Source organism: Chiloscyllium punctatum, chromosome 20 (assembly GCF_047496795.1).
Source record: "Chiloscyllium punctatum isolate Juve2018m chromosome 20, sChiPun1.3, whole genome shotgun sequence".
In the NCBI taxonomy this organism is placed as follows: domain Eukaryota; kingdom Metazoa; phylum Chordata; class Chondrichthyes; order Orectolobiformes; family Hemiscylliidae; genus Chiloscyllium; species Chiloscyllium punctatum.
Window position 1 is genome coordinate 11,576,563 of NC_092758.1, and position 21,093 is coordinate 11,597,655.

The following is a 21,093-nucleotide window of genomic DNA, read 5'->3' on the forward strand; positions in this document are numbered from 1 at the left end:
CTCCAAGAGCAGGTCAGAGACTAGGAATGCTGTGGTGAGTAACTCACCTCCTAATCCCCAAAGTCCAGCATCGATAAGGCCCAAGTCAGGAGTGTAATGGAATACTCCCCACTTGCCTGGATGATTGCAGCCCCAACAACTCTCAAGAAGGTTAACACCATCCAGCACGAAGCAATCCTCTTGACTGGCACTACGTCCACAAACATTTGCTTTCTACTCCACTGACACACAGCAGAAGCAGTGTGTACCATCTTCAGGATGCACGGTGGAAACTCACAAAGTGTCCATAGCTAATAGCTTCCAAACCTGCAACCACTACCATGTGGAAGGCCGTGGGAGCAGCACCACCCACAGGTTCCCCTCCAAATCACTTACCGTCCTGACTTGGAACGATATCACTGTTCCTTCACTGTCTCGAGGTCAAAGTCCCAGAAATCCCTCACTGATGGCTCTGTGGGTATCCCTGCAAGCTGAGGGGTCCCCGGGGTCAAGAAGGTTATTGATCACCAGCTTCTCCAGGGCAATTAGGGATGGGCAATAAATGCTGCCCCAGCCAGCAATACCCACACACCATGAAGCAATAAAACTAGGTGGACCTATGGAGGAACATATACAAGCTATCGGTGTTAGATATTGGTTGGACTGCCCCATGATCTAGTTACCTCAGTGATTTCATTTCCCGATCTGTTGTGCAAGGTGCCACCACACTGCCCTGTCTGTTAATGCAGTATCAGTTTCCACTTAAAGCTCTATTCAGTTGCACATCCAAGTCTTGATGGCGACAATTTTGTCTTGGATTTTTTTGAAGAGAGGTTTTAAGGCAGAGGTGGATGAAGCCTCGGGTGGTTTACTTTTTAAAGGTTGGAACAACAGAGGCAGCCTGAATGGGTGTGGACAAGCTCCCACCCACAGAATCAGGGAGTTTTAGTTTGAGCTTTCAGCAATTGCTGTTGGGGTCTGGAAGAGGTGCAAGTTATTTTTTTGCTCACTCGTTTACAGCCGAAAGCTGAGATTTCTGTCCCTGCTATGGGAATTGTATATGAGACTATCTGTTTTCTGACTGTGCCTTTTGCTAAGGATGTATTTATGGGGTGTTACAGTATTGGAACTGTTATAGAGTCATAGAGATGTACAGCATGGAAACAGACCCTTCGGTCCAACCCGTCCATGCCGACCAGGTATCCGAACCCAATCTAGTCCCACCTGCTAGCACCCGGCCCATATCCCTCCAAACCCTTCCTATTCATATACCCATCCAAATGCCTCTTAAATGTTGCAATTGTACCAGCCTCCACCACATCCTCTGGCAGCTCATTCCATACACGTACCACCCTCTGCATGAAAAAAGTTGCCCCTTAGGTCTCTTTTATATCTTTCCCCTCTCACCCAAAACCTATGCCCTCTAGTTCTGGATTCCCCGGCCCTAGGGAAAAGACTTTGCCTATTTATCTTATCCATGCCCCTCATAATTTTATAAATCTCTATAAGGTTATCCCTCAGCCTCCGACATTCCAGGGAAAACAGCCCCAGCCTGTTCAGCCTGTCCCTGTCGCTCAGTTCCTCCAACCCTGGCAACATCCTTGTAAATCTTTTCTGAACCCTTTCAAGTTTCACATCTTTCCAATAGGAAGGAGACCAGAATTGCACGCAATATTCCAACAGTTGTCTAACCAATGTCCTGTACAGCATCAACATGACCTCCCACCTCCTGTACTCAATACTCTGACCAATAAAGGAAAGCATACCAAACACCGCCTTCACTATCCTATCTACCTGTGATTCCACTTTCAAGGAGCGATGAACCTGCACTCCAAGGTCTCTTTGTTCAGCAACACTCCAGAGGACCTTACCATTAGGTGAAAAGTCCTGCTAAGATTTGCTTTTCCAAAATGCAGCACCTCACATTTATCTGACTTAAACTCCATCTGCCACTCCTCAGCCCATTGGCCCATTTGGTCCAGATCCTGTTGTAATCTGAGGTAACCCTCTTCGCTGTCCACTACACCTCCAATTTTGGTGTCATCTGCAAACTTACTAACTATACCTCTTATGCTCGCATCCAAATCATTTATGTAAATGATAAAAAGTAGAGGACCCCAGCACCGATCCTTGTGGCACTCCACTGGTCACAGGCCTCCAGTCTGAAAAACAACCCTCCACCACCACCCTCTGTCTTCTACCTTTGAGCCAAATGGCTAGTTCTCCCTGTATTCCATGAGATCTAACCTTGCTAATCAGTCTCCCATGGGGAACCTTGTTGAACGCCTTACTGAGTTAATTGGTAATAGTTACTGTATGTAAGGATTCTGGGTAATCCAAAATGGAGGACGGGAAAAATTTCTGGCTGTAACAGCTGCTTCTTTTTGAGGTAATTTAGGTGCTGGAGGTGATTTCCTTGAATTTTAGGAGCAGCAATTACTGTTTTATATGCTGTTGCATTGTTTTGGATGGGTATGTGAATAGGAAGGGTTTGGAGGGATATGGGCTGGGTGCTGGCAGGTGGGACTAGATTGGGTTGGGATATCTGATCAGCATGGACGGGTTGGACCGAAGGGTCTGTTTCCATGCTGTACATCTCTATGACTCTACAGTTCTGTTAAGTTTGCCAGTCATTCCAATACCTTCTTTCTTTCCTTGTATTTTAACTTTAGCTGATGAATAAAGTGTGATTTGCTTCACATCTGGGTTTTGACCATTCAACTTGCATCTGGAACTCAACACCTTACATTTCCCTTGAAAATAAGGAAAAGCTAGAATCTTGATATTTTGAGGGGGTTGGGTCTGGCCACAACACAACAATGATTGGATTTTTATTTCTTCCACAGTCGCGAGCTTTTTTACGCGAGTACTACAGAGATTCCAACATCGAGCTTTCAAAGCTGTTGTATAAACTGGGACAGAGCCTACCCACGTGGCTGAGAGAGGAACTTCAGAACAACAGGTAGCTGTACGCCAGGAAACAAAGGACAAAGTTGTGCATCTGTGCTTCCAGCGGCTCTTCTCGGAGATCAAGCCAGCATTTCTGTCTCATTGTCATTCATTTGTTAAAGGCCTGGTCGATTCCTCATCCTTCTAAGCACTGATTGGGTCTCCAGAGACAGTTGAAGCATTCAGCATTGCTGATGGTTTATTAGCCCTGCGGGGAGACCTATACTTGTTAGTTAAGCGCTGACTGGAAGCTCGTGAAGAGCATTGTTTATTTTCATCTCGGGGCTGTGGCAGCTTCCCCAGGAGGAGCAGAAGGGAGTGAAGACTGTTAGCAATAATTGGTTCCTCAAGGCATAGTTGGAGTTCAGGCCAAACCTATATTGACTCCTCCTGAAGTGCTGCAGCACAGAACCGTTACTCAGCTTCCACCAGCTCTCAGGAGAGGTTGGTCTCTGATTTTTATGATCACAAAGTGTTGAACTCTTCCTCACAACAGTCACAAGGAATAGGATGTTGGAAGGGAGGTCTCTGTCATTCAACTCAACAAATGGGCTCAGAAAGACAGCACCTTCTGAGAGTTGCTTTTGACTGGTTCTCTTGGGAGCTTTGGTATTGAATAGTTCACTGGGTTTTCTTCAAGACACAATTGAACACAGCTTCTACCAAACAGCACAAAGCTGGCAGTCAGTTGAACCGGACTAGAAGCCAGCTCCTTCCATCAAAGACCAGCAAATAAGATGGTCACTTTTGCGCAGTACGACCAGACTTGCATAAAGAAGCAATTCAGAATGACCACGTTGTCCTACTTTGTAGATGATGTCTAAGCAGAAAGCCACCCCCCCCCCTCCCCTTTCCTTGCCTCTGGATTACATTTATTAAGGGGCACATCACTTTTCTATACAAACACTTTCACAGAACGCTGTTCGAAATGGTACAAGTTCAGTTGGCCACATTGGCAACCCTAGGGTAGGGTACTGCTTAATTACAATGGATACAATTCAAGTTTCCAGTACATTGAAGGCTGGTACATGTAATTATATCGTGTCTCTATATTCTTTCATGCAGCATGGGCTAGGCTAACGATTCTTGTCCATCCCTAATTGGCTAAAGGGCTATTAAGAGTCAACTACATTGATGTGGAGTTGGAGGGCAGACCATGTAAGCATGACAATTTCAGTTCCCAGAAGGGCATTCATGAACCAGATAGATTTTCCTAACAATGGCTTTGTGTTCACCGTTATACTAATAATTCCAGGTTTCGATTAAATTCAATATCCATCATTTGCCAATGGTGGGATTTGAATCCGGATCTGCAGAACATTACCTGGATCTCTGGATTAATGGTCTAGCGATAATACCATTAGGCCATCACATTTCATTGGATGCGTTCTCCACTCTTAGTCAAAGAGTTGGAGAGTTAAACAGCATAGAAACTGTCACTTCGCTCCAGCTTGTCCATATCAACCAGATATCCCAACCTAATCTAGTCCCATTTGCCAGCACTTGGCTGAAAACCCTCCAAGCCCTTCCTATTCATATACCCATCCAGAAGCCTTTTAAATTGTACCAGCCTCCAGCACTTTCTCTGGCACCTTGTTCCAGGCACACACCCCACCTTCTTCCCCTCAGGTCCCTTTTAAAGCTTTCTTGTCTCACCCTAAAACTATGTCCTCTAGGTTTGGACTCCCCTCCCCTGGGGAAATGACTTTGCCTATTTATCCTATCCATGCCCCTCATGATTTTATAAACCTCTGTAAAGTCATCCCTCAGCCTCCAACGCTCCAGGGAAAACAGCCCCAGCCTGTTCAGCCTCTCCCTGTAGCTCAAACCCTCCAACCCTGGCAACATCCTTGTAAACCTTTTCTGAACCCTTTCAAGTTTCCCAACCTCTTTCCTACAGCAAGCTGTAGATTCTGGCTGGTGTTTAGAGTGTATCACAGTGCAATAGATTAGTTCAATCACTTGCTGATTTGGGGCTGAAAGGACTGAATTGCCATTTGTTAAACGTTGTCTAGGTTGAACACAAATGAACCCAGACACTGCAGAAAACCCAACTGGAATCTCGATCTTCGAGGAAACATTGCACAACAAATTCCACAAAGTATTGTACTGAGCTGTTCATCACTTGCAACCTTTTAATTGTTCATTGAGCAAGAGGATCCCTGAGAAACATTTAATATAGAGACTTCTAAATGGGGACCAAATAGTCTCCAAGTAAAGATGTACCATTTTGCGAATACCACCTATTGCTTTTTTGACTCTGGACTCTCTACTTTCATTGGTTTTTTTGGATGATGTGTGTCAAGTGACGAACAAACTCCATTTGATCTTGTAAAGTACAGCTGGATCTCTGTGAGTAAGACAATGGCGGGCAGACAATCCTTGGTTATGGGTACAGCAATGCTCTCAGCATCAGAATAATACAGTGGAAATTGGATTGAACTATTCTTGGGCATTGAGATTAGCCAGATGGAAGATTGATGTGAGAGGGAAATGCAATGATTACAAGGTTTTACCCTGTTGAAACCCAAAGTGGAAATGTAGAAATCCAGACATTCAGGGTGCAAACAGTAGAGGTTTAGCTGTCAAATTTTGCAAATTGGAGGTCTGTCCAACTCAAAAGTACCTGGTATTTAAAAGCTTTACTTTTTGAAGGATTGTATCTGAGGATACGCTGCAGAACCGGACTGTTTTCCTCTCCCAGAGTATCCCTTTTAATGATTCAAAACTGATATTTTGAATTATTAACTTGCAGTTACTTCTCGGCAATAAACCGTGTTACCTGTTCCTGGATTCCCTTTGTGTCAGCTGTGTATGGAAAAGCAAGATCTCTTTGTCTCTACTGTTCATCGATGAGTGGCATCTCTGTGTAAATAGATCATAAACCTTCCACCATTCAGCATTACATCAAATGTGAAGTTTACATCTGTTTGAAAACTTTTAGAAAATCACGATTATCATAATTTATTAACTTAAAGTGTTTAAATCTGTAAATATCCTGTAATTTACTCACCAGCTGTAACATTAACGGTCTTATAATTGGAATCTGAAACTGTATAACTGAAGTTTAAACTGTGTTTTGGTTCTTTTTATATGGGACAGACTGCTTCTTGTGTATTTAATTTAATGTCATAGTTTACACTGGTTGACTGTAATGTGCAACAAACTTGCCTTGGACTACTGTATGGGTGCTTTGGGTTTCCATTGCGTTGGCAGCTGTTGGGGTTTTCTTTCTTACAGCCAGAAACTGGAACAGTTGTAGCTACGTGCAGACTCTCTGCAATTGTAACAGCAACAGCTGAGGCTGGGGTTGCAAGAGATTATTTCCACCATGCCATCCTGTCTCATTGGTAAGGGATTGGAAGAGAGTGGCCAGGGAAGTGCAGTCGAGGCCGAGATGAGATCAGCTCAGAACATATCAGAGGGTGGAATTGGATCGAGGGGCTGAATTAGAATCCCTACCGTGTAGAAAGAGGCCATTGAGATAGGACTGACTCTCTGAAGAGCATCCCACCCAGAGCCAACCCCTCCACCCAACCCACCCTCTCCTCATAAAACAGCAAGGAGTGGCTAATCCAAGGAGCATGTACATCCCAGGACACTACAAGGCAATTTTAGCATGGCCAATCCATCTAACATGCACAGAGTCATAGGTATGTACAGCACGGAAATAAACTCTTTGGTCCAAGTTATCCATGCAGGCCAGATATCCTAAATAAATCTAATCCCATTTGGCCCATATCCCTCTAAATCCTTCCTATTCATCTACCCATTCAGGTGCCTTTTAAATTCTATAATGGTACCAGCCTCCACTACTTCCTCTGGCAGCTCTTGCTGTACACGCACCACCCTCTGTGTTAAAAGGTTATCCCTTAGGTCCCTTTTAAATCTTTCCCCATCACCTTAAATCCGACTACATGAGAAAACTAGAGAACCCGGAGGAAACCCACGCAGACATCGGGGGAACATGCAAACTCCACACAGACAGTCACCCAAGGATGGTATCAAACTCGGACCTTGGTGCTGTGAGGCAGCAGTGCTAACCACTGAGCCAAGCTGCTCCTAGTTCTCCTGTTCCCAGCTGTGAGACCTGCCCCTATAGGGAAAAGCCATGGGGCTTTGACAGTTCAACATTGAACTGTGTGTTTGAGACACCCAAAGCAACTTTTTCTTATTCCCAATGCTCCAAACGTCTAGATTTGTGTTCCATTTGGACACCTGTCGCATTGTTTCGGTTCGGCCAAGGGAAAGCACAGGTGGGTAGAAAGAACGGTGCTGGTTTTTCTGCTTTGAAGGAGGCAGTGGGATGGGTACGGTCGGCTGTTCATTTCCTGTTGGCTTTCCAACCAGGAAATCCTGTGGTGAAGACACTATGACCCTTTCACTGGCAACTGGTGGGTGCACATGCTCAGTACGTGTCTACATCCATCATTTGTTGCACTGTTGCTGAGTCATGCTCCTGAGGTGCTGTTCCAATAGACCTCCATCCAGGACACCTCACTTTCAGAAACTGCAGAAATTCCAAGGGAATACAATCGCATTTGTTTTTTGCCGTAGAATGCCTTGCATTTTGAACAGGCCCGTGAAGCAGAAGGCCAGGGCTCCTCGAATATAAAGAATCCGTAGGGATTCATGGCATTTCTGTGTTGGTGAACAGCGTGCAATTTCTGAGTGGCCCAGACTGCAAAGTTTATAAAGCACATGGACCAAGTGACCACTGTAAACAATCACGGTTCAGTTTTGTTACGTTGTGGAATTAACATGGAATTTGTGTTCTCATTCATGTGGCCACTCTCTGATCTTGAAAAGTGTTTTTATAAATATATAAAAATGTTCATTCTTTTTGTAAAACTGTCAGTATTGCATTTCCTGCTGTCACATCCAGTTGTAACGTGGAGGCAGCGTAGATAAACACGTAACCTTCTGAAAACTTGACATCCTTTGTGTTTTGAGGTTGTTCCTTCTTACAGCCTCTGGGTCCACACTCTGTACCTTTAGCATCAGCAGCGAAGGTCCAACAATAACAAAATGGTCAGTCGAGAAACTCTTTGCATTTCAGTCATGCCTTTGAGATGTTCCAGAGTCCTTTCAAGCAAGTGAAGTACTTTTGAAGTTCAATGAAGGAATGTAATGAAGGAAATTCGTCAGCCAATTTACTCACAGCTAGCTCCTACACTCAGATAATGACCAGATAATTTGTTTTTAGTGACACTGTCTTACAGGCAGAAATATTGGACAGGATGTTGCAAGAACTTCAAAGAAAAAGTATGGCGTGCAGAAGGAGACCATTCAACCCATTATATCTGGGGCAGCCGATAAAGATCGACCCAGCCTCGCCCTACTTTGTCCCTGGTTCTTTGGGCTAAAGCACTTCAAGTGCACACCTTGCATTTTTTTTAATCTGTTGGCTGTAGCTATCACTCTTTCAGGCAGTGAATTACAGACTCATTTCGGTGAAACAAATTCACCTCAACTCCCATTGAATGGGAAGGTGTTGACCTTGATCTATTATCACTGGACTGTTAATCTATAGTCAAAAAGTGTGGTGCTGGAAAAGCATAGCCTGTCAGGCAGCATCCAAGAAACAGGAGAGTCAATGTTTTGAGCATAAGCTCTTCATCAATCATCCAGAGATCCAGGTGATGTTCTGGGGACATGGGCTCAAATCCTACCACAAGCAGAAGGTGAAATTTGAATTCAATAACTATCTGGAATTAAGAGTCTAATTGCTCCTCGGATGCTGCCTGAACTGCTGTGCTCTTCCAGCACCACTAATCCAGAATCTGGTTTCCAGCATCTGCAGTCATTGTTTTTACCTCATTGAACCATTGTTGATTGTCTGGTTCACCAATATCCTCTTAGGAAGGAAACAGCCATCCTTACCTGGTCTGACCTACATGTGACTCCAGACCCACAGTGATGTCGCTGACTCTAAACTACCCTCTGTGACACCCTCACCCTGTGAATGAATTTTTAAAAATCATTTTACCAATTACTTTATGTCTCCTTCATTTATGACTTCCCACTTAAGGAGAATGGTCTTTACTATCCACTATATTGACAGCTCTCATAATTTTACACACTTTAGTTAAATCTCTCCTCAGTTTCCTTTGTGCCAAGAAAAAAACATTAATCTGGACATTTCCTCCACGTCCGAAGGGCCTGTTTCCACACTGTAGGGAATCTAATCTAATCAGTTTCCAATACAATGTTAACAGCTCTCCAGCTGTCTTGCTGATTAAATGCACCATGCAATACACCACTAAGTTAAAAGTAAAGTTGTCATTATCCGACGAGACCATGGACAGATTCCTTATCTTTCCCCACCTTATCTCAGAACCCTTCAAGCACACAGGATCAATGTTGATTTCACCAGTTGCCTCATCTCCCCTTCCCCCACCTATCCCAGATCCAACCCTCCTACTCGGCACCGTCCACTTGACTGTCCTACCTGTCCATTTTCTTTCCCACCGGCTCCACCCTCCTCTCGGACCTATCACCATTAGGTATAGAATCCCTCCAGTGTGGAAACAGGCCCTTTGGCCCAACAAGTCCACACCGACCCTCCAAAGAGTAACGCACCTAGACCCATTCCCCAACATTTAACCCTGACTAATACACCTAACCCACACAGCCCTGAACACGATGGGCAATTTAGCATAGCCAATTCACCCTAACCTGCACATCTTTGGATTGTGGGAAGAAACCAGAGCACCCAGCACGCAGACATGGAGGGAATGTGCAAACTCCACACAGGGAGTCGCCTGAGGCAGGAATTGAACCAAGGTCCCTTGTTTGTGAGGCAACAGTGCTAACCATTGAGCCACCATGTCGCCCCACCTTCATATACCTATTGTATTTCCAGCTACCTTACCCCTAGCCCCCCCCCCCCCCCCCCCTCACATTTATATCTCAGCCCTCTTAGGCCTCTCCCACATTGCTGATGAAGAGCTTATGCTCAAAATGTCGATTCTCCTCAAAAGCTGCCTGAGCGGCTGTGCTTTTTCAGCACCACCCTTTTTGACTCTGACCTCCAGCATCAGCAATCCTCACTTTCTCCCACGGGTTGCTCCTCCCTTGCTGATGCTCCCCTGGGCTCCTGCTTCAGGTTTAAGCTGACGGTCACCACACCTCAGGGGAGGGGAGAGGTTCAGAATAAGAGTCCTTCATGACATCACAAACAAGCCATCCAGCCAACTGAGATAACCATTCTGCCTTCAAAGCTACAGAGAATGGTACAGCACAAGGGAAGGCCATTATACCAGAAGGAGAGTCATTAAATTTGGGGTCAGAAGATCCTCGGCTTTATTTCTGGCCTCAGTTCTGAAGAATAGTCGAATCTGTTTCTCTCTCCGCACATACTGCCAAACTTGTTGCGTTTCTCCAGCACTTTGTGTTTATTTCTGAATTCCAGCGTGTGTTTATCTCTGGCCTTTGCTGGAAGATCGACCTTATCTGTGTCTGAATGAGAGAAGGATCCCATTGATGGATTCCAGACTGTGAGAGCCAAATGTGATGGGGTTTTAATTCCCAACACTTTAGCCCAATCCCCGCCACATCACTCTTACATCGCACCACCCACCCCACCATTCTCTTGGTGATATGGACCAGACTAGAACATTTTAAGAAGGTAGCGTAGACCTTAACTTTTTCTTATTTTAAAGGTAATTGTAAAGTGTCTGTTCCTGATGGGGTATTGAGTATAAGAGCTGGCAGGTCACGTTAAAATTGTACAAGACTTTGGTTCAGCCGCATTTAGAATACTGTGTACGGTTCTGGGCGCCACATTACCAAAAGGATGTGGACGCTTTGGAGAGGGTGCAGAGAAGGTTTAAGAGGATGTTGCCTGGTATGGAAGGTGCTAGCTATGAAGAGAGATTGAGTAGGACGGGATTGTTTTCATTAGATAAAAGGGAGATTGAGGGGGGACCTGATTGAGGCCTACAAAATCATGAAGGGTATAGACAGGGTGGATAGACAAGCTTTTTCCCAGGGTGAATGATTCAATAACGAGAGGTCATGCTTTCAAGGTGAGAGGTGGAAAGTTTAAGGAGGAAACACGTGGCAAGTACTTCACACAGAGGGTGGGGGATGTCTGGAAGAGGTGGTAGGGGCAGGCACGGTAGATTCATTTAAGATGCGTCTGGATAAATGCATGAGTAGGTGGGGAGCAGAGGGATACAGATTCTTAGGAATAGGGTATAGGTTTAGAGAGTGGATTTGGATCAGCTCCGGCTTGGAGGGCCGAAGGGCCTGCTTCTGGGCTGTAAACTTTCTTTGTTCTTTCTCCTTGATGAAATGTGACTGGTCAAACTAATCGACGTTAAGCCAAACACAATTTATTTAAACACTGTTGATAAAATACAACCAAAGAAAGAGGGATTTAGAATAACTTAACTCTAATGGAAAGCTTAACAGAATGATAGATACACTATCTATTACTAATTAACTGTTCCAATTCGGTAACATCCCATAAACACACCCTTGGCAAAGGGCAAATTCAGACACAGATTCTCGCATGTAGATCTCCAATGCAGGAAGAGAAAAAGTCAAGAGAAAATTGAGAGAGAGTAGCAGCCAGGAGACATTCACTAAAGCTGCCAACTCATGAGATCCCAATAGCTAACGATAAAAACTAAAGGAAATTGGAAAGTCTGGTTTATGAGAGCTGGCTACACCCAGTCTGCTTCCATTGTTCCCACTCCCAAGGTCTCATAAGCTGTTTACTTTCTCAGAGATAGCTCGGCACTGCTAATTTACAACCTCGCGTCAAAACAAAACCAGGACTGAATAATCTCTTGAAAGCCACAGCATTGTCAGACTTGTTGTGCAGGATAGATGTGTACTTGCCAGCTAATGGCATGATTGAGTTTGACTGTGGCAGTAATGAATACCGTCATTCAATTTCTTTTATTCATTTGTGGGATGTGGGCATCGCTCGCTGATCCAGCATTTATTAGCTGTCCCTAGTTGCCCCTTGAGAAAGTGGTGGTGAGCTGCTTTCTTCAACCCCTGCAGTTCACCTGCTGTGGGTTGACCCCCAATGCCCATTGGGAGGGAATTCCAGAATTGTGACGGAACAGTGATATATTTCCAAGTCAGGTTGGTGAGTGGCTTGGAGGGGATCTTAAAGGTGCTGGTGTTCCCATGTATCTGCTGTCCTTTTCCTTCTAGATGGAAGTTCATAGAATCATAGAATCCCAACAGTGTGGAAACAGGCCATTTGGCCCAACAAGTCCACACCGACCCTCCAAAGATTAACCCACCCAGACCCATTCCCCTACCTTATTACTCTACAGTTGTCATGGGTTTGGAAGGGGCTGTCTGAGAGGATCTTTGGTGATTTTTTTTCTAGTGCATCTTGTAGATAGTATAAACTGCTCCTCCTGAGCGTGGGTGGTGGAGGGGGTCTATGCTTGTGGGTGTCATGCCAATCAAGCGGGTTGCTTTGTCCTGGATGGTGTCGAGCTTCTTGAGTGTTATTGGGGCTGTACCCATCCAGGCATGTGGGAAGTATTCCATCCCACTCCTGACATTGTGTCTTGTAGATGGTGAAGAAAATGATGACTGCAGATCAGAGTCAAAAGGTGTGGTGCTGGAGAAGTACAGCAGGTTGGAGTGCTGACTGACCTGCTGGGCTTTTCCAATGCCACACTTTTCGACCCTTGTAGATGGTGGACAGGCTTTGGGGAGGCAGGAGGTGAGTTACTCACTGCAGCATTCCTAGCCTCTGACCTGCTCTTGTAGCCACCAGACTTTGGCCATAATGAGTCTAGATTAGAGTGGTGCGGGAAAAGCACAGCAGTTCAGGCAGCATCCGAGGAGCAGGAAAATCCTTGGATGCTTCCTGACCTCTTGTGCTTTTCCAGCACCACTCTAATCTAGACTCTGGTTTCCAGCATCTGCAGTCATTGTTTTTACCTATTAGCCATAATGAGCCAGGTAGCTTCCCCAAGCAGAATCATTCCAAGTTTGACACATCATTAAAGGGTTGACAAAAAACAAAAAACAAGCATTATTTGCCGAGAGTGATGAAGTCCTTTCAAACTTTGATAAACTACTGGTTAGGAATCAACTGATGTTTTGTACTCAGTTCTGGTCACTCCACTTTGATGGGGATATCCAAGTTTTGGAGATCAACTAGAATTCACTTAAATATGAAGGAGTTCAGTGAGTATGGAGAGACTGGGGTTACATAAGAGTTGGTATCACTCCTGACTCTGTGCGGTATTTTAAGTGAAATGCATTATTGAAATGTATGAAAGCTTTTGAATCGTTTGGGACAGAATGGTGGTGCATTGAGGGGCTGAAATTCACACTACACTCCAAAATACCTTTTCATTAGCAGAAGCCCAATTGATCTCTAAATGAATAAAAAAAAAGAAACACAAAGGGAGGTTGTCTTCTGACGCATCTTAAATGTTTCGGCCGAATTCTTCCATTTCCCTCTGTTTTCTCTCATCTACTGTTGTTTTAGATTTTCCAACTAACGAGAAAAATCATTTCCTCATCATAATATTTATGTGCAGGATAATACCTTGACTCAGAAATGTGGATCTGTTATCTGTGAAGAACTAGGGTTGACTTTTACACAGGAGAAACAGAAATTTCCAGATTTTTCTTTGGCCAATAATAGGTAGCCTTTTACATGAGATCGATCTTTACTCGAGTATATATGGTATGTCTTATTTCTAACTTATACTATGAATCACTGTAAGATAATGCAACTTCTTTTTTATTCCCCTTTTTGTATTTAAGTTTTGTACCTAGGTACTTTGTACCTAAGATGGCTCCATGAGAGGTGACATTGCAAACTTTCCATCGTACTCCTGGACTTGAGTACTCATGGCAGTAAAGGATATTCTATGTAAAGCAACTTCTTAACAAACAAGCTTCTCTGAACATAAAGTTTATGAAATAGGGACAGTTTTAGAGTGGGATTTAACTTAATGATTGGAACAAAGAATTACAAGCTGCATTTGAAATTTGTAGTTTATGATGGATTATGATAGGACAACATGACCCTCTATGCCCCTTCTCCAGAAAGAATCACCATGATCATTATCCTATCCCTTCTTCTTCATTTTATGGGAGGTGGACATTATTGGCTGGGCCAGCATTTATTGCCCTGTTATGGGTAAATTACGACAAGCTATCTCTAATTTAGATACGTATTAAGAAATCTTATAGATAATCAAACACATAGCAATTATTTAAACTTTATTGCAGGTAGCAACTAAATAAGGCCCCTCAAGCTAAGCCTCACAACTCACCTCAATGATTAAAGACACCAGTTTGTTCCCTGGCCAACATCTCTGACTCAGGCATAAACTGGAAGAACAGCACCTCATTTTCTCCTTGAGAACTCTACAACCTTCTGAACTCAAATATCCTCTCCCATGTCCTTACCCCATCCCCACACACCAGGCCTTTGATTTCGCTGCTTGTTGGATGCTGCCTGAACTGCTGTGCTCTTCCAGCACCACTAATCCAGTATTTGCTTTCCAGCATCTGCAGTCATTGTTTTTACCACCTTGTTATCACATGATCTGCTATTACACACAATCCATTGGTAGCAAATTGTCCCCATTATCAGCTATTCATTCTCCTAGACCAGTCAATACCTACTCCTTTGTCTATCCAAATGTTGTCTCTCTTTGGGCTCTATTCCACCTATCATTTACTCCTTAGCCCCTCTCCCCATCCTATCTTATACATAACACCCAACATTTTCCGAGCTGCCATCAGTTCTGAAGAAGAGTCATTGGAGCCAGAAAGTTAATTCTGATTTCTCTCTGCAAATGCTGCCAGACCTGAGCTTTTCCAGCAATTTATGTTTTTATTTCAACTTAGCTATTACCAGACTAATGGTAGAATTTAGCTCTGATTCCAACCAACAACATCTGTCTCTGGATATGGCTGGAGTTCAGTCCTTGTGCAGTGTTGTTCTCCAGAGTTCTGGCCCCAAGGAATCCTGGAGTTGAATTCTTATATAATTTTCCATCCTTCAAGTGTGTGGGGTGACATAGTTGCTGATCCTTTAGATTTGTTCATTCAAATTAGGGCAGCACGGTGGCTCAGTGGTTAGCACTGCAGCCTCACAGCGCCAGGGACCTGGGTTCGATTCCAGCCTCAGACGACTGTCTGTGTGAAATTTGCACATTCTCCCTGTGTCTGTGTGGGTTTCCTCCCACAGTCCAAAGATATGCAGGTTAGGTGAGTTGGCCATGCTAAATTGCCCATTGTGTTCAGGAGTGTGTAGGTTAGTGGCAATAGTCAGGGGAAGTGTCAAGTGATAGGGGAATGGGTCTGAGTAGGTTACTATCCGGAGGGTCAGTGTGGAGTTGTTGGGCTAAATAGCCTGTTTCCACACTGTAGGGATTCTATGAAAATACTGTAGGTCTGCAGCTGGCCTTCTTATCAGAAGTAGCACATTGTTCCTTGTTATATTTGGCATTGACTGTCTAGTTGAAGAGGAGAAAGTGAGGACTGCAGATGTTGGGGATCAGAGCTGAAAAATGTGTTGCTGGAAAAGCGCAGCAGGTCAGGCAGCATCCAAGGAGCAGGAGAATCGGCGTTTCAGGCATAAGCCCTTCTTCAGGAATGAGAAGGGTGTGCCAAGCAGGCTAAGATAAAAGATAGGGAGGAGGGACTTGGGGGAGGGGCATTGGGAATGCGATAGGTGGAAGGAGGTTACAGTGAGGGTGATTGGCCGGAGAGGGGATTGGGCGGAGAGGTTGGGAAGAAGATTGCAGGTCAAGAAGGCGGTGCTGAGTTCGAGGGTTGGGACTGAGATAAGGTGGGAGGAGGGGAAATGAGGAAGCTGGAGAAATCTGCATTCATCCTGTGTGGTTGGAGCATTCCTAGGCGGAAGATGAGGCGCTCTTCCTCCAGGGCGTCGTGTTGCTATGGCCTGGCGATGGAGGAGGCCAAGGACCTGCATGTCCTTGGTGGAGTGGGAGGGGGAGTTGAAGTGTTCAGCCACAGGGTGGTTGGGTTGGTTGGTGCAGGTGTCCCAGAGATGTTCTCTGAAACGTTCCGCAAGTAGGCGGCCTGTCTCCCCAATATACAGGAGGCCACATCGAGTGCAGCGGATGCAGTAAATGATATGTGTGGAGGTGCAGGTGAATTTGTGAGATATGGAAGGATCCCTTGGGGCCTTGGAGGGAAGTAAGGGGGGAGGTGTGGGCGCAAGTTTTGCATTTCTTGCGGTTGCAGGGGAAGCTGCCAGGAGTGGAGGTTGGCTTGGTGGGGTGTGTGGACCTGACGAGGGAGTGGTCTCTCTGGAACGCTGGTAGGGGAGGGGAGGGAAATATATCCTTGGTGTTGGGGTCTGTTTGGAGGTAGCGGAAATGACAAAGGATGATACAATGTATCTGGAGGTTGGTGGGGTGGTAGGTGAGGACCGTGGGGTTCTGTCCTGGTGGTGATTGGAGGAGCAGGGTTCAAGGGCGGAGGAGCGGGAAGTGGAGGAGATGCAGTGGAGAGCATCGTTGACCACGTCTGAGGGGAAATTGCAGTCTTTGTCTATTTGAAGAGAAAGCTTTTCTGTGATTAACTCTTTAAATTCTTCTCAGGGTAATCACTTGCCCTTCTGGCATAAGGGAACCATTTATCAAGTCCATCCTAGTTATCCTCCTTGCCTTCTTGAACTGGCGCATCCTACTTGTTGCAAGTACACCAACAACACTGTTAGGAAGGGAGTTCCAGGATTATAACCCAGCAACTGTGAAGGTACGGCAATGTATTTCCAACACAGAATGGTGAGTGGTTTGGAGGGGACCTTCCAGCGGAATAGTGTTTCCATGTAACTGCTGCCTTTGTCCTTCTAGATGGCAGAGGTTTGAAAGATGCTGTCTGAAGCAGATTTGTGACTGCAGTACACTGGTCAGTTGGTGAAGATGATGACCAAGATTCTCTGGGTGTATAATCCTTGTGAAATATGTGTGAGTAAAAGGCCTATTAGATTGTGAATTGGCTTTCCTCCCAAGACCATATGCAAAGGCCTTCAGTTCATCTGTCCCATGCCTGTTTCATGTTCTCCCTTCCCATCAGCTTTCATGAAGCCAGAGAGTGTTGTGTCCCTATCTATGATCAGACTCAAAGACACACCTCCTGCAAATTCTGCTACTGGCAGGCAATCTGTTTCTTGATGATGAGCTCAGCACACACTTGGTAAAGGCAGCCACCAAATCAAGGAGAAACAACAAATGTATGTGCAGAGCCAAGGTGCTCATCAATAAGCTCTTTTATGGTCTTATTAGGTTCTTGGGGATCAAGGCTTATGGGGAAAAATTGGAAAAATGAGGTTGAGAAATTTATCAGCCATGATTGAATGGCAGAGCAGAGTTGATGGGCTGAATGGCCTTAGATTAGATTACTTACAGTGTGGAAACAGGCCCTTCGGCCCAACAAGTCCACACTGCCCCGCCGAAGCGTAACCCACCCATACCCCTACATCTACATTTACCCCTTACCTAACACTATGGGCAATTTAGCATGGCCAATTCACCTGACCTGCACATCTTTGGACTGTGGGAGGAAACCGGAGCACCCGGAGGAAACCCACGCAGACACGGGGAGAACGTGCAAACTCCACACAGTCAGTCGCCTGAGGCGGGAATTGAACCCGGGTCTCCGGCGCTGCGAGGCAGCAGTGCTAACCACTGTGCCACCGTGCCGCCCACAGCCTTGTTTCTGCACCTATGTCTTATGGTCTTATCTGTACCCTCAGTGCCTTGGTGTAAGACTGTGAAGCTTAAATTCCATACACTGACCAAGAACAAAGGCTCAATAACTTCCATCTCCAGTACCTACAAATCATTCTCACATCACATGGAAAGGCATAGTCAACAATAATGCTGCCCTTTCCGGGGCTAACATGCGAACACAAGTCAAGCAAAGATGGCTCTTCACTGGGTAAGCATAAAAGCAGGTAGTGCTAAAAAGCTCAGCAAATCTGGCAGCATCTGTGGAGAGGGAAACAGAGCTAATATTTTCAAGTCCAGTATGACGTCCTCTGAGCATAAAGGGGATGAAAGATGATGGTTTAATGCTATCGACAGAGCTGGGGAGGGGACATGAGTGGACCAGATGTTGAATGTTCCATGAGCAACAGACAAAAAGGAGTGCTAATGGGGATGGAGGAGTGATAGAGGTGTAAATTAATTGTAAGCGATATGTGTGAACAGGAGAAAATGGATGTGCTCTGTGGACAGCAAAGCCAATTAGATGGGGCTTGGGTTTTGATGTTTGGGAGTAGGGGCTTGTCATTGAAATGGAGCCGTGAGGCCATGCTCTGAAGCTGACCACTGCTTCAAATGTTCTGAAGAAGTCATATCAGATTGGAAACATTAACTCTGTTTCACTTTTCATGTTCAGTATTGACATCATAACTGTCGATTCTTATTATTTATAACTCCTTATGTCTGCAATCTTCTCCAACCCTGCATCCTGCTGACATATCTCAGCCTTCAGCATGACTGAGCAATGGTACTTCAGTTTCTGATCAATGGTAACTCCCAGTATATTGATAATGAGTGATTCAGTGATGGTAATACCATTGAATATAACTACTGCCCCCAACATTCAATGGCATTACTGTTATTAAGCTCTGTATTACCAATATCCTGAGGGTTATCATTGACTTCTGGGTGAAACAATTCTTTCTCAGATACCTCTCAACCACTTGTTCTTCACCTTAAACTTATGCTGTCTGGTCTTAGACACGTCTGCCGTGGGGAAGAGATTCTCACGATCTAATCTGACTGTACTCAGAGACTGAAATGTTCACAATCATCTTATATCCATTTGCTCACTTTAAGCATTACATGACATTTTAAGCTCTGAAATGTAGTGTGTGCTATTATAATTTAAACCTCAACACCTTGAGAAAAGGTAAACATTTAATTTTTATGCCATCCCAGTGCAATAACAATTTATACCTCACCCCAGGCTCAGCCCTCCCTCTCTGCCCTGCCCCCTTAACCTGCCCTAAGCTGTCCATCTTCCTTCCCACCTATCTGCTCCACCCTTCCCACTGCCCAATCTCAATCACCTCCTACCTGCATGCATGTGTCGCCATCCCATCTACCTTTCCCTGAGCCCCACACCCTCATTTATTTCTCAGTCCCCTTCCCCTTCCCCAGTCCTAATGAAAGGTTCTGCCCGAAATGTCAACCTTCTGATGCTGCTTGACCTATGTTTTTTCCTGCTCCACATTTTATTGATTCTTACATTGGGATATTTCATTGTATTACAAATACTATCTCAATGTGCTTCACCTCAGTGTTGTACTATAAGGTATGACAGCAGGACATGAGGAGGTATTTGGTCAGAAGCTTAGTTAAAGAGGATGGTTTTTAAGAGATGTCTTAAAGGAGGAAAATGAGATAGGAAGAAAGAGAATCATGGAGATGTACATTTTTAAATTCATTTGCAGGTGTTGCTACCTGGGCAGCATTTATTGCTAATCCCTACTTTTCTTGGAGAAGGTGGCGGTATACTGCCTTCCTGAACCACTGCAGTCCATTTGCTGTAGGTATATCCACAATGCCATCAAGAAGGGAATTTCAAGATTTTAACTAAACGACACTCGCGGAAAGGCAACAAATTTCCAAATTGGGATAGTATGCGGCTTAGAGGGAAACTTGCGGGTGATGTTGTTTCCCTGTATCAGCTGGTGTTGAACTGGATTGAATTTATTGTCACGTATACCGAGGCACAGTGAAGAGCTTTGTCTTGTGAGCAATACAGGCAGATCACAGAGTTAAATAGAATAGATAAGTAAATAATAGGTAAACAGCAGCAAAAACAAAAACAAACGTACAGGCGACTGTTAGGAGTTTGTGAGTCCATTCAGTATTCTAACAACAGTTGGGTAGAAACTGTTACCAAACCAGCTGGTGCATGTGTTTAGGCTTCTGTACCTTTTCCCCGAAAGTAGAGTTTATAGAAAAACATTGCCAGGGTGGGATGGATCTTTGAGAATGCTGGCAGCCTTTCCTTGACAGTGGGTCTGGTAGATGGATTCTGTAGATGAGACATTGGCCTTTGTGATTGTTCACCACTCTCTGTAACCGTCTCTGATCTTGAATGGTACAGTTGCCATACCAGGTAGTGATACATCCAGGTGAAAACAATGACTGCAGATGCTGAAAACCAAATACTAGATTAGTGTGAACGTCGATTTCACTGCTCGTTGGATGCTGCCTGAACTGCTGTGCTCTTCCAGCACCACTAATCCAGTGATACATCCAGACAGAATGATCTCGATAGCGCACCTATAAAAGTTGGCAAGGGTATTCATCATCATGCCGAATTTCCTCAGCTGCCTGAGGAAAAAGACGTTGTTGGGCCTTTGTAACCAGTGCGTCCACATGACGAGTCCAAGAAAGCTTGTTGTGGATGACCACTCCCAGGAGCTTGACACTCTCCACTCGTTCCACCTCTGTGCTGTTAATGTCTAGGGGGACATGAGTATCATGCTGAAGTTGTCTAGAAGTTGTGCTTCCAGATGGAAGTGATTATGAGTATGGAACATTCTGTCAAAAGAACCTGGATGAATTTTTATTGTGCATCTCATGGACAGTACAAAAAAAACCCCAAAGAATTGTGGAGATTGGAAATCAGAAACAAAAATCAGAATTGCTGGAGAAACTTAACAGATCTGATAGCGTCTGTAGAGCGAATGCAGAGTTGACATTTCGGGTCTAGTGGCCCTTCCTCAGAATCCGAAATGCTAACACTGTTTTCTATCCATAGCCGTTACCAGACCTGCTGAGTTTGTCCAGCACTTTTTAATTTGTGGTTGGTACACATTGCTACTACTGAGCTTCAGTGGTACAGGGAAGTGGATGTGGTGCTAATTAAGGATGCTGCTTTCTCCTGGAGTCAAGTTTCCTGAGTGTTGTTGGAGCTGCACCCATCGAGGCAAGTGGGAGTATACACCTGGCTACTTTCTAAATAAGGTCATTGCCAGAACATTTTAGTTGATTCCAATATCTTTGATTTGCAGATGCCAGTGTTGGACTGGGGTGTACAAAGTTAAAAATCACACACCACCAGGTTATGAGTCCAAAAGGTTTATTTGGAAGCACTAGCTTTCAGAGCTCTGCTCCCATCATAATGACCCAGGCGCACGCGCAGACCTAGTCCAGGCTACAG

At 44.8% G+C, this 21,093-nt stretch overlaps 1 protein-coding gene across 3 annotated transcripts in view; it reads left to right on the forward strand.

The window, feature by feature from the left end:
* ndst1b (N-deacetylase/N-sulfotransferase (heparan glucosaminyl) 1b) overlaps positions 1-7,863 on the forward strand; it is a 322,190-nt gene extending 314,327 nt beyond the window's left edge. For all 3 annotated transcript variants that reach the window (XM_072590317.1, XM_072590316.1, XM_072590318.1), the window contains one exon: positions 2,826-7,863. In XM_072590317.1, coding sequence (XP_072446418.1) covers positions 2,826-2,945 — 120 coding nt within the window. In that variant the 3' untranslated portion in view covers positions 2,946-7,863. The remainder of the gene's footprint in view (positions 1-2,825) is intronic.
* Positions 7,864-21,093: the final 13,230 nt, after the last annotated feature.